The 13,014-nt window shown below is 53.1% G+C and overlaps 1 protein-coding gene across 1 annotated transcript in view; it reads right to left on the reverse strand.

The window, feature by feature from the left end:
* Positions 1–2,616: 2,616 nt before the first annotated feature.
* The window catches only part of LGR6 (leucine rich repeat containing G protein-coupled receptor 6), a 120,142-nt gene continuing 109,744 nt past the window's right edge, over positions 2,617–13,014 (reverse strand). The window contains exons 16-18 of the mRNA XM_065854471.2: positions 12,335–12,495; positions 6,935–7,015; positions 2,617–5,074 (exon numbers count right to left, since the gene is read on the reverse strand). Of these exons, the coding sequence (XP_065710543.2) occupies positions 3,837–5,074; positions 6,935–7,015; positions 12,335–12,495 (1,480 nt within the window). The 3' untranslated portion in view covers positions 2,617–3,836. The remainder of the gene's footprint in view (positions 5,075–6,934; positions 7,016–12,334; positions 12,496–13,014) is intronic.

Raw genomic sequence — 13,014 nt, forward strand, 5'->3', positions numbered from 1 at the left:
TCCCATGGCTGTGGCTGTGCTGCCATCCCAGGCGTTCCGAATCATGGCCCGGGCTTCCAGAAATCACAATGTTGGTGGAAAAACAATGAGATTGAAAAAATAATACTGTAGGGTGCTTGCTTCACTGACTTTTTCCAGAAGAGTTGCACATCTACAGCCATGAGGGCTGGACAAGTAAAATATTGGCATCTGAGAGTGCCTTCAAAGTGTCTCCACATTGTCCTGTTAGACAATGCTTCCGGGTCCCTCAGGACCAAAATTCTTCCTGAAACATGCTGTCTGTCCCCTTCGGGGTGTCCTGGCAGTGCCTTGCTGACGTGCAGGGGAAACCTCAAAGGTGCCCAGCCCTGACAATGGCTTCCAGAGCAGCTCCACATGTCATCCAGCCTCCCAGAGGGCCTCTACCTGGAATACGCCGCGTCAGCCAAAATGTAACCCACGAGGCAGGGTGGCCTCGTCCTCCTCCCTTCCCACGTGTTCCACCACTTCTGTGTGCTCTTGCTCACTCAGGTTGTAGATTGTGCCACCAGCAGCTCCTGGTGTGTCAGAGGGACCCAGCGCCACCGGCTGCGCGGGGGCATTGCCACCCCTCTATCACAACCACCAAACCGCAGCCTCATTGCGTTGGGACTCACAGACCAGCTCCACTTGGCCGAGCATGAGGTGCAAGTCCCTGGCTGCTGTCTGGGGCTCTTTGGCAGCCAGGCCTCTTCCAACCAGGAGCAATCGTGTTGCAGGGAAGGGGCCCAGACTTAAACTTCTCTCTCACCCCCTTAGTCGCACACATCCCCTTGCAAAGGCTGCAGCCCAAGGGAGCCCTGTCTCTGATGGGAACAGCTTATGATGTCTCAAGAACCTCTGGTTGCTATTGGGAGGCCTGTGCTAGCATTTGGTGACCCTGAAGAGGATCATCTGGAGGGGAGGTATCCAGACCGGGTGGTGTCTCTGCCAAAGCTTAGTGCCGGAGGCAGAAGAGCAGCCTTATGAGTTCTCACTGGTAGAGGGTGGGGAGCAAGAACTTCCCTCTATTCTGGGCTTACTGAAGCCATTTCACATGTCTGTTGGTTGACCAGCAGTGGTTTACACAGCTCAAGCTGACTCCTGGGTGCCCATGCACTGGGTAATCCAGGCTGGTTGTGCTGCCCGTGGGACAGAGTCACCCTCTGGCACTGAGCTGCCTGAAGTGGTCAGCCTGGCACTGGGAGGAAGGGAGATGGGATGGCGTAGGGTTGCTTTTACTTTAATTTTTAATAATTATTGAGTGGAAAGCCATATGTACACTGTCAGAGGTGTCATGAAAGGCACTTTAATGAGCATTTGACAGGTATTTCAGGCTCCAAATTTATGGCCTGTGATAGTGCAGGGGTGGATGCTGGTTTCTGTTTCCTGCATCCCTGCAAATCCATAAGCTCTCACTGTTCATCAGACACCTCTGTGAGTCAGGACAGAACGTGCTCTGTGTCAACACTCTATCCTCTTAGCACTCTTGCAAGGATGGCAGCTCAGAGGGCTTCAGGGGGTGTTTGCTCTAAATGGGCTCTGAGGGGCTTCTCGTGGTCCTGGGGAAGCAGACGGAACAGATCTCATCCCTGCTGTGAGAGCGTATGTGCTCCATCCATTGGGGACAGTTGCTTGTTCATTTGGGTACCTTAATGCCTGCTAGTGTGGCGTGAATAGTCCTGGCAGCAGCGCAGTGTGTGGGATTTCAGGCAGGAGAATGTTGCAGTTAGTCTGTGTCTTGCAATGATGCTCATTGTGTCAGTGCCAGTGGGGTTTATTTTGGGGTGTCTTATAATTAGGGATTTCCTTCTGGTGTTAAGATACATGCTGGAGAATTTGGGTCATTGCTGGAGATGTATAATCCCACTTCTGCAGAAGCGTTTTATTCCTGCAAATCAAACGAGGTATGAGTCTCTGCCAGTCGTGTGCACGTGAGCAGCCCTTAGGAAATGGAAGAAAATATCTCAGTGTTTTTAATGAGCTGAGCATGAGAACTGATTTTGAGTATCTGTAGGATATCGGAAGTCTGGATCAGGATTCAAATATCACAACAGGACATGTTTTTTCATAATTCCTACCTGAACTGCGTAGCATAGCTTTGGGGTTTGTCACTAAATTTGGGGTTCGTCACTAAATTTGGGGTTCTCATCCTCTAATCTTTGAATCTCATTCCTCTGATTTCCTGCTCATCTCTCAGGTTTTCCTTCTTGAGATAAGACTGCAGGGCTCCTGTGCAGAGAAGGGAAGCAGAGCGAGGCTCTTGCTGGGGCGTCTGTCTTTGCACAAGAGACTTTGTTCTATGAAGTCCCTAAACTTCTCTGCAGCAGACTCTGTCTTGCTCGTGGACCCAGGAGCCGAGCAGCAGATCATGGGGTGCAACCAGGTGGGTCTGGTCCACAGGATCTGGAGAGGGACACTGGTGGTGTAATTCTGCTGCATAGAGGGGTGGGGAAGATGGTGCCACCTCATGTGGACACTGCAATTTCCCAGTCCGCACTCAGGCAATACAGACACCATCCAAGCCACCACAGCCCAGCTTGGCTGGGAGAGGCCGGCAGCCGACCACTGAATCAACCAACAAGGTGCTTTTCATACGCAAGAGGTCGGGAGGCAGCCACTGGTCAGCAACGGCGCTCATTTATTATCTCACAAGAACGAGTGACATACAACTGCAGTAACATCAGCAGAACCAAAGCTTTGCCCAGGGCCTGAGCTCTGACCACGGGGCTCCCTGCTGCGCTGGGCGGCAGTGGGAGGGTTTGTGATGGAGGGGATGGATCTGGGAGATCCCTGAGCTGCAGGGAGCAAATTTGAGACTCTTCCCAGCAACCTGTGTCCTCCTGGTGCCATCATCCCACAAGGCGGGTTTCTGTTCCCTCCTTCTACACGAGCTGCCCTTAAAATAGGGGAGGGCAAATGCAGTCCTCAAAATGCCTGTTCTGTGGGGGGCTCATGTACCTAAGAACCAACAGCTGCAGCTGCGGGGGTGGTGGTACCCCAGTGTCCCCTGGGGTGCCTTGGCCAGGTGCTGCCCAGCGACCTCAGGCAGAGCACACAGGTTTCTCTGGGGAGGTGTTTGGATTTGGCTGCCTTGGTGTTCAGAGACCCCTTGTTAGACACCGTGGGTCAGACTGACGGGTGGGCCGGGTGTCCCCAGCTCCCGGTGTCGGCTGGAGGTGGGGGTCCTACCCAGCCCACCAGGCTCTCAGCGGATGAAGTGGAGCTTCCCAAAACAGAGTGCAACATGAATACGCTGCTTTTAACCCACTTCTGCTCTTCCAGTCGATGGCATGGGGCTGACACAAACCTATTTCCAGGGGTCTGTGGGACCTGCAGAGAACCCTGGAGGATAAGGCCTGAGGTCCCTATGGGTGGCCACATCATTGCAGTTGGCCATTTCCACGTGTTTCTGCCACAAAGCAAAGACTTTCGCTTGCTAAGATGTCTCTGCCTTGAGAAGACATGCTTGGCTTTGCTGCAGGCTCCTCCTGGCTGGTGATGCTGCGGGATGACGAGGAGGAGGGTCTCCCTGACCCATCTCCTGGGCTGGTGGGTGCTCTCCCAGGCAGTCCCTAGCAGGAGAAACACTCACAGGGGGTTCATCTCCTCCCATGGCCAGCCCTGAGTGTCTGGAGCTCAGTCAGAGCCCTTCCAGGAGAGCGGCAGCTGGCGGAGCAGTGCCTGGTGCCCAGGCAGATGTGATGGGGGGTGAGGGTAGACGGGTTGTACTGGTGCTTTACATGGAGCAGCCTGCTGTCACCTTGCTGGCCACCCGGCACTGGGGCTGGTCCTCAGTGTGTGGTGCGGGGCTGTCGGCACGGCTGCTCAGAGAAGGTTTATAAGTGAGACGTGTAGGGCGGTGTGGGCGGGGAGGGGAAGAAGGTTATCCGGAGGCTGCTGCTGGCCAGATCTCGGCTCTCTGAAGGGATCAGCACCTCACTGTCACTGAGGCAGGGACAATGCTCAGAGAAGACCCTCTCCTTCCCCATGGTGCTCACCCTTTGCTGGCAGGGGATGAGCGTCATGGAAGGGAAGCTGTAGCTGTCAAGGATGGGGTGCACTCCCAGGGAGTCGGGTGTCTCGAACATGTGGTTGATGTCAGAGAAGCTCACCAGAGCCTGGGTGGAGTCATAGGAGCTTTTCTCCATGTCATCGGCCCCGCAGGACTGGGGGTAGCTCCTCTTGTCCTGGCCCTTCTGCCTCAGCAGGCGCAGGTCATCTCTGAAGTGGGGGTTGAAGAACAGGTAGAGCAAGGGGTTCAGGCAGGCGGGCAGGGGCAGGACCACAAGGAGCATGGATTTGATGACCTCTGGGGTGATGAGGAAGAGGTTGAGTGTGGAGGAGAAGGCGAGGAAGGCCACTGGGCAGTAGAGGAGGCAGTTGGTGAAGATCAGCCAGGCCACATGCTTGACCATGGCGCAGTCCCAGACGGCGCTGAACTCCCCCTTCAGCAGGTTGCAGTAGAGTCGGATGTAGGTGCCTGTGATAGTCAGGAAGCAGAGCATGTTTGTCATCACCAAGGCCACGGTGAAGCCCAGGGTGGCCGGTTTCCCATCTGGAGTGGGATATGGGAGGCAGAGAGGGGATGCTCCATATTCCCCGACGGAGAAGAGAGGCAGAACGGCAGCCATGGATGACAGCAACAGGCAGCAAAAGGCAGCAGCCTTGACCTTGCCTAAGGAGGGTGACTTCCCATAGCCCCGCACGCAGGAGACCGAGATGCTGCACTGCACGGCAGCCAGTGTCAGCAGGAAGATGGCAGCCTCGGAGGCGAACACCGACAGGAACCCCGTCACTCTGCAGCCTGCGCCCGTCTCCCATCTGGCCCCGTATTTGGCGAAGTGACCGTAGGTCAGGGCGTCGACGAGGGCCAGCATGCTGCAGTAAATGCCGGTCAGCATGTTGGCACCAGCGATGGAGCCGATGATGAACTTAACTGGAGAGAGGTAGCTGGGAGAGGCAAACACAGCCAGGATGACCAGCCCGTTGCAGAGCACCGAGACCAGAACGATGACCCAGACTCCTAGGCGGATGATCCAGCTCTCAAACAAGTGATCGCAAGGCTTGAAGGGACCTGGAAGAAAACAAACCTCAAAGTTACACCCAGAATATTCCGCTTTGCTCTAGTGAAGCTGCTTGGAGCAGCGGCCAAGTCCCAGCCCTCCCCTGGCCCCACCAGCCCCTTGAATGCTGAGGGCTGGGGAGGAGCACACAACGTTGTCTGCCCTCATCTGCAGCCACCCCTTGGCTCCGTGCCTGCCTCCCATCCCACCAGGACATGCTCTCAGATCTTGTCTAGTGCCAAAATGAGGTGCAGGGAGAGGTCACATGTGAAATGTGAGAAATGGCAAACTTATCAGAGCTCCAAAAATGTAAAAAGGTCGAGGCCTGTCATTGCCACCCCTCGACTGTATGCATGTCGAAGCCTTTTAAATCTCATGTCCCAGCTGCCCTATGCTGTTCAGTGGGGCAGAGCCTGAGCTCTGGGTAGGCTTTTGTCCAAAGGAACTCATGACCATAATGTCCCACATTTCTATGGGACTCCAGACCCACTAACACACCTGTTGTCAGCCTGGCATTTGCGCCACTGCCTTTAGTTGCTCCTTCTCTCGTACCCCTGGGATCTTGGAGTTAGTGGCGTGGAGATGTGCGAGAGACAGCAGGATGCTGACGTTGGGAGCCACTGCCCTTGTACTCAAGATGTTGGCTAAGTGGTGTCTTATTGTTTCTGCATGAATGACCTCTGCATGGAGGGGATGGCCAAGATGAGATGAAGTGTTAGAGCAGGAGGGAGAGACAGCAGGGAGGGAGGAAGAGATGGGGGAGATGGGGTGGCAGGGAAGGGACAGAGGGAACTCGGAAAGGAGAACGTGGGAGGATGACAGGAGAAAGAATGGTGGAGGATGGACATAGGGAGAAGGAGGGGTGAGTAAGGGAAGGTCACAGAGGGGTTGAAACGGGACTGATGGTGGAGGCTGCTTGCCAAAGGAAAAAGAAGAGAGGGCGGAGAGACAGTGCGCTGGGACAGGGGTGTCTCTGGGAGGGATTTGGGTGTTACAGTGAGGGGCTCAGGGTGGGAGCGCAGCAAAAACAGAAACAGGATGGGCCAAGTTTAGAGACCAAAATAAATTAGAGGAAACTGAGAAAACTGATTCAGCTAAAACAGGGTGGAGGTCTTTGGCCAGCTTTCCTCAGAGTCAGGACCTCTGTACCCAGGCAGCAGGGCACGGTCTCTGCTCAATTCTTGTTCCTTCTTGTCTCTTTTGCAGCAAACTCAGTGGGACAACTGATGAAAACTCCGTCCTTGCCAGTGTCCCACAGCTGCCCGGATTGAGCCAGGCCTATCCAACCTCGAGCTGTGCTTGTGTAGGACACCACTGAGCTGTGGATGGGGACAAATTCAGAAGGCATCTTCCTTGTGTCCCAGGCAACCTGTGCCCACTGGTGTATTTTTGATGGAAGGACAAAGCGGGTGGGTGCAGTCCAGCACCTCCTTCTCTCTGTTTCTCAGGAAACACAGTAAAGTACCCCTAGAGTTTGCAGTGCTGCAAGTATGATCAGGAGATCAAGGATAAGCCCTCGTCATGAAATATTCTGGGCTGGTTGGGACAAAGCAAAGTCTAGGTCTTGCAAGGGAACAGGATCTTATTGAAAACCAGCGTGTGAGTGCAGGCATGTTTGGGCATGGAGGAGCTGGTGATGCCTGGATTCCTGGTCAGGGACACCATGACCTTGTCCTCGCCTCATAGGGTGACAACTACACCTGAGAGGGAGAAGGAAGCTCCTCACTTGTGCCCGGTTTGGCTAAAGCCCAACCATTCAGGCTCCTGATCTGCACATCTGTGAGACACTGCAGGAAGGATCGTGCGATCCTGGGGATTTAGGGAAGCTCAAAGGATCCCAGCGTGTTCAAAGTGTTTCCCTGGCTGCTCACCGGGACTTGGCGTGCACTGAATAGTGGGGTGCAGCTTTGATTCCTCAAGGTCCAGCTGGAGGTCATCTGCATCTAGGTCATCTGGGGAGAAAACAATGAGAAACGGTGCTCAGAGAAGGACAATCAGGGCCATCAGGGCTAACTGGGCCAGAAGCTTTTCCCACTGCCTGTCCTCAACATAGACCTTCCCATTCAGTTCCCAGCTCACAAGTTCAAAGTCGCTGCTGGTGTCCTGTTTGTCCCCTGCAGTGACTGCTGTGGAGGGAGAAGGTCTTGTAAATGTTGGTGGGTTGCAATTTGTCCAGCCCCTCTGTTTTTAGGTTACTCCCAACATTTGAAGTGTAAGAGCCCCAGATCCCAGAGTTGTGTGACTGCAAATCCCTCATCTCAGCATGCTGTATTAAAATTAAAGAAATACTCTAGCCTGTGTGGTTACAGAAAACAAAGCCTTCAAATGCATCTTCTAAATGGAAGCTTTCTGGGCAGCCCTTGTCCAATGTTAGTTCATCAAGAAGGACTCTGGAGCTTTGTTCAAAGAGAGCCATTAGCCTCTACTTGCAGCACAAATTCTTCGTCAGCAACCACCACCACCACCACCAAACGTCTCAGAAGCAAAAAGACATGAGAAACCAACATTTATTGCTTTATTTGATGTCCTGTGATCTCTTGGGGCTGTGGTGCCCTGCTTTTAGCCCTGGAGGTTCCCAGTCCTGGATTTGCTGAAAGGCCCATGCCTGCAGACTCCAGAGCCCAGCCCGGGCCAGCATCTCCAGCCTGGGCTCTGGGGGTCAGACAGACACCCCCTGGCTGAAGGAGAAGCTTCTGGGAGAGAATGCGCCTGACACCTTGGCCGCATTTTTGATGGCCTGTAGTTGTAGGTTATCACTAAGGGGAATACCATCCCCTTAATCTAATCCAAGGCATGATTTTCTGCTTGGTTCCTCATTCCTCTTCTCAAGCTACCACTGATCCACAGCGTAGGGACATGGTGAGGACAGCTGCTGTCCCGCTGTGCCATCCCCACCCATGGCACCAGCATGGCCCTCTGCTCCCCGTGGAGACCTCTGGAGGGTTTTCTGCAGGCGGGAGGAAGGGGAAAGGATGTATTTTCAACTTGGGGCAGCCTGATGTGCAGGCAGCTGGATGTGTGGCTGTGGGATGAGCTCTCCACGATGATACAGACCGATGGTGCCCAGGTGTGCTCCCGGCAGCTCGGACACCGGCCAGCACAGCGAGTTTGCACAGTGCTGGAGATGTGGCAAACCTCGGTGGGGTTTAGTTCTTCAGAAATGACGCCTCTCATGAGGTCTGCTCCCTGCCAGTGTTCGAACATTCAGCTGAGATTATTTCATTAGAGAATGATGACAAATAACGTGCTATCTTTAGTGTGTCCTGACAAGAATTGTGGTTTTCTCAGCTTCAGTGAGCTTTGGAAAAAAAAAAAAAGCACCATTTTTTAAATGTGTCTGTATAAGAGTTGAAATATTACTGCTGCTCTGGAGTCTGGCAAGAAAACACTCACAGTGGGATGGAAAAATATTTCCTCCTTGTATTTTATAGTCTTATAAATCTCCAGTGTCTTTTCCATCCCCAGTGCACAGGCTGTGATGTGCAGTCACGATACTCAAACCAACGCAGACTTGCACTTTCTGTGCCCCGCTGCCACCCGAACCACGGTGAAGCGTAATCCGCCCCATCTCTTTTCTCTTCAAAGGGCCGGAGCGCACAAAGGCTGGGTTTCGGCTTAGGTTAAACATTTGCGTGAAGTGAAGGAGCGATCTTTTGTTTTGCCTGGACTACTGGGCTAGCTGTGAATTGCAAAACAATCCTTGGCCGGCACAGTGGGATTCAAAGCAGAAAATGTACCTCTCTGCTGGAAGTCAGTGCTTCTCCCAGCCTGGGAACTGCAGAGACAAGAAAATGGCTGTTGTGTTCTACCAAAGCAGACGGCGTTGTTTTTGAAGTAGCCCTCATTTATTTGAATTTTGCTACAGCACCGCCACTTTCTGAGGCTTTTTGGAAAAAAACCCACTTTGCTAGTAATGCCCTTTCCACTGAAAATGGTTCCCAGCCGGCTGTACTGACGTGGACATGGGCAGAGGAGGAGGAGGATAGCTGGAGAAGGGGTAGAACACAGAACACTGGGCTGGATGCTTCTTCCCCTTTTGTATCGTCTGCCTCGGCATGGGGGCTGCAAATAATCGCTCCCTCCCTCAGAGTGAGGGCAGGGGTGACCGCAGAGGGACCGGGCAGGTGCTTCTGGGGGGACTCGAGTAGCTTTTTGAATGACAGGAGGAGGGAAATCATAGCTCGAAGGACCCTCCAGGGTTGCAAAAGTTAATTACTCAGCTCTACATGCTAATGGAGGTGCTGATCTGGATAAAGCAGTGTCCTGTTGTCAAGGATAACCATACAGGTGTGTTCTCTTCTCACTTTCTATAGCTTTTTTCCTTTATTGCAAACATATACTTGTAAGTGAATACAACCCCTTCTACCCCCAAACCCGTGTGCAGCAGGTGGGTGCCGTGGCAGTACTTGCACTTGCCTGTCCTCCCTCTGCAGCTGGTTTCGGGGGGTGACAGGGACGAGCTGGCTGTGTTGGGGGGATGTCCCGTGTGACAGTCCCTGAGCCACCTTGGGGCTGCTGCCCAGACACAGGGGACAGGCTCAGGGCAGGGGGTATCTGCTAAACGCCACCAATTACAATCCAAAGAGGTGTATCCCAAGCACCAGAAATTCTGGAAATGGGACCTAAAATATCTGTTGTGACAAGGTGACGGACTGATGCAGCAACCACACTCCTTTGAGCCTCGAGTGGCCATTACTGGATTGTGAATGGATACACTTGGGGGATGTCTGGGGGGGTTCTCCATCATCTGGGAGGCTGGGAGAGAGCTGAGCTGTCCCCGGGGTCTGTGGCATCATGTGTGCCCTGCAGCTGCAGTCAGACGGTCCCTTGGGTGCTGGGCTGGGCCGCGGGATGTGTGCTGGATGCAGGAGCGGGACACGCCGCGGGAGGCAGTGGTACCTGGCTGCTGGAGCAGGCTGTGCCATCGGGGACACGTTTCTCCCTCCTATATGACCACCTGGGACAAGTCACCCAGCTGTGAGGTTCTGAGGACTTGTTTGGAAAGGAATCCTCGCTCCCTTGCTGGAAGCACCGTGCAGGGCGGACAGGACACCGCTACCTGGAAGCCTGCCCCATCCCTCTCACAAGCTCTCCCACAGCATCCAAGCCCTGACGATCCTGGCTGTACACTGCAGGGACAGAGCCCCGAGTCATTTTCTCTTAACGAGACCACTTTATCTCTTGCATGGAAGGAATGTTTGGGAGCTTTTTTCCTCTTTAATGAGGAAGTGTTACAAGATTCATATAACTCAGCAAGATACCACTGGTAGCCATCGGAAAGTAAGCACTGGGAACAGAAATAAAGCAACGATTAATTAAATAAAATAGCAATATTACAAAACCTTCACCATCAAGAGTAGACCGTGCATTACCGAATGGCAAGGAGAGTCGTCTAAAAGCTGCACATGGCAAGAAAGGATGTTCTCATGCATTTCACATTTGTACTGCTGTGGCTTGATATTCAAGACAAACCCAGTGCTCTAACATCTGAAAATGCGAGCCTTTATGAGCTGCTAATAGTCTCATCTGGCACATCTTAGAATCAGTCAGCATTCCCCCCTGGTCCTAATATCTCATGGTCACACATTTACTCCGTGAGGCTGAGGCTGGCTGGGGGGCCGGGAGCCTGCGGTAGCGCTGATCTGCTGACCGGGCCAGGAGAGGGTGTCCTTTGGGACATCAAGTGCTTCGGTGCCCAGCAAGAGCAGGTCTGTAAGCAGTGCTATGGGCTCTGGCTGCAAACCACATCTTTTAACAGATGCTGTAATTTGCTGAGCAAACGCCCCAACTATATGTACAAGGACTGTTAAAGTTTGGGCTGCGTTAATGATGGAAAAACTGACCCGGCTGAGAAGAAATTCCTGCAGCAATGACTGTAACATATGGCTCCTCTGTACTGTGCGCCCAGTGTAACCACCGAGTCTATCGTGCTTCCAGGAGCCACATTGTGCTGGTAGGAATCACCCTTGCTAGCCCCTGGCTGGACTTTTTACATTGCTAAGGTTTAGTCTCAGTCTGTGAGGGATCAAGGCAGGGCAGGTGGCAGGGCAGGGACAAAGGGCTCGTGATTCACTTGTGTCATGAAGTGTCTGGGTCATCCTGCCTCCCAGCCCTGCTGTACCGCAGAGAATCCAAATGCTCTGGGTCAATATCTGTCTCCAGATCTAGTCTTGCCTGCTGGAGATGCAGGAGATTCTGCAGAGCCCCTGATTGTGGCCCAGTGCACGGTGTTCCCAAAGCAGGTGAGCCAGGTGCTCCCCAGGGCCTCAGTCCTCTCCCCATTCTCCTACGGGCACATAGCACGATGTGGTTTTACCTTCAGGGCATTGCAGACCTCAGAAGTGCCTGTGGTCTCTGTATTTACACGAACATACAAACAAATGCAGCATGCAAGCCATGTCCTGAGGTGCTATTTCCACTCTCCAGCAGTGACAGAGGAAGCAAAGGGGTTCGTCCTTCAATCATTCCGAGGTTCCCTTGCAAAGGGATCGCACCAGCCCTCTGCCTGGAGCTGCTGTTGCGCTGTGTGTCGGTGGGTGCAGGGTGCAGGTGCTTTGCACACTTCTCCACTGGCCCCATGCAACAGATTTTGTGGGAGTCTATGCAGGAGAGCATTTTGGAGCACGAAATAAATAGACTCTTGAACAGAAAGCGCTGCTCATCCTGAACTGTGGAGCCGCTTCATATTCCCCAAAGGTGTCCTTTTGTTCATACCTACCCCTGACCTTTTGCTGCAGCGTCAGGGTATGTGCACAAAAGCAGCACAGACAGGGACACCTCCACCCAGCTGCACTGTCCAGTTCTTTGCGTTCATGCCTTATTCAGAATAATCCTAGGGTCCATCCTGTGTATGTTGTAGCAACAAGAGCTGATGTTCTGCCAAAGGCTCCGTATTGCCCGGAAGCCTGATGACCAAGCCCAGAAGTTGTCCCATGTAACTTCAGCTGCCTTGCTCAGGTGGCCTGGTTGGCCTCCCTCTGTAGTCAGCAAGGCCAAATTAGGAAACATGTCCATGCTGGTGAGGACTGACAGACTTTTCTGTTGGACTGTGAAGGTTTGGATGCACCAGATCAGCTCTTTCTCCAGTGCAGTGACACTCACTGGAACCCATTCACAGCCACTGGCCACCAAAGCTGGGGGAGGATCAGTCTGCCTTCCCCAAGGCGGGTGTAACTCTATGGCTGGCAGTGCAACCTCTCCTGCAAATGCAGGATCTCATCCAAGCTCACCCCTGCCCATGGACTGACCATCGCTCAACTCGGTTTACTTACAGTGATTATCAGTATGACCTGGAAACAATTCCATGGTCCTTTTGTGGGGATCCTCCTCTTCAGGGCTCATGTCTTCTGCCTCCCATTGGTTGGACACCTTGAAGAAGCTGCTGCAGCTTCCGTAGGCACAGCACTGGTAGGCATAAGGTACCTCGAGGACCCTGCAAAGGGGGAAAGCAGAGCTTTTAGAGGTGTCCTCCATGACCTGACACACTATTGCTTTGCACTTTTTGCTTAATTTCCACATGATAAAAGCCAGTCTGTCAGGTGATGGCTACACTGGAGCAGGACTTTGCCCTGGTGAAGGACTCCATACAGGACAGACTGTGGACCCAAGTCACCCCGCGGTGTCTCTGCACTGCCCCACTTTTGGCACTTAAGACACTGTCAATAGGACATTGTCAAACACCAGGTTTGAAAACTGCTTTAAAGTTCCTGGATAACTCCTAAAAACATTTATGTGGTTCTCCCTAGATGGAATTAGCCTCTTTCCCATGCTTTCTGGCAATATGCCATGTGCATGTGGAGTCCTCGTTTTTTACCCCAAGGCCATTTTTTGCTGGGCATCCTTTTGTTCAAGTTGAGAAGCCTCCCGAGAGCTTGAGCGAGTGCAAGGTCCCCCTTGCATGTTGCTGCAGGTCGGAGAGGCACCTCCAGACTCCATCTGGGCACGGAAATCT

This window comes from Patagioenas fasciata, chromosome 21 (assembly GCF_037038585.1).
Source record: "Patagioenas fasciata isolate bPatFas1 chromosome 21, bPatFas1.hap1, whole genome shotgun sequence".
Taxonomy (NCBI): Eukaryota; Metazoa; Chordata; class Aves; order Columbiformes; family Columbidae; genus Patagioenas; species Patagioenas fasciata.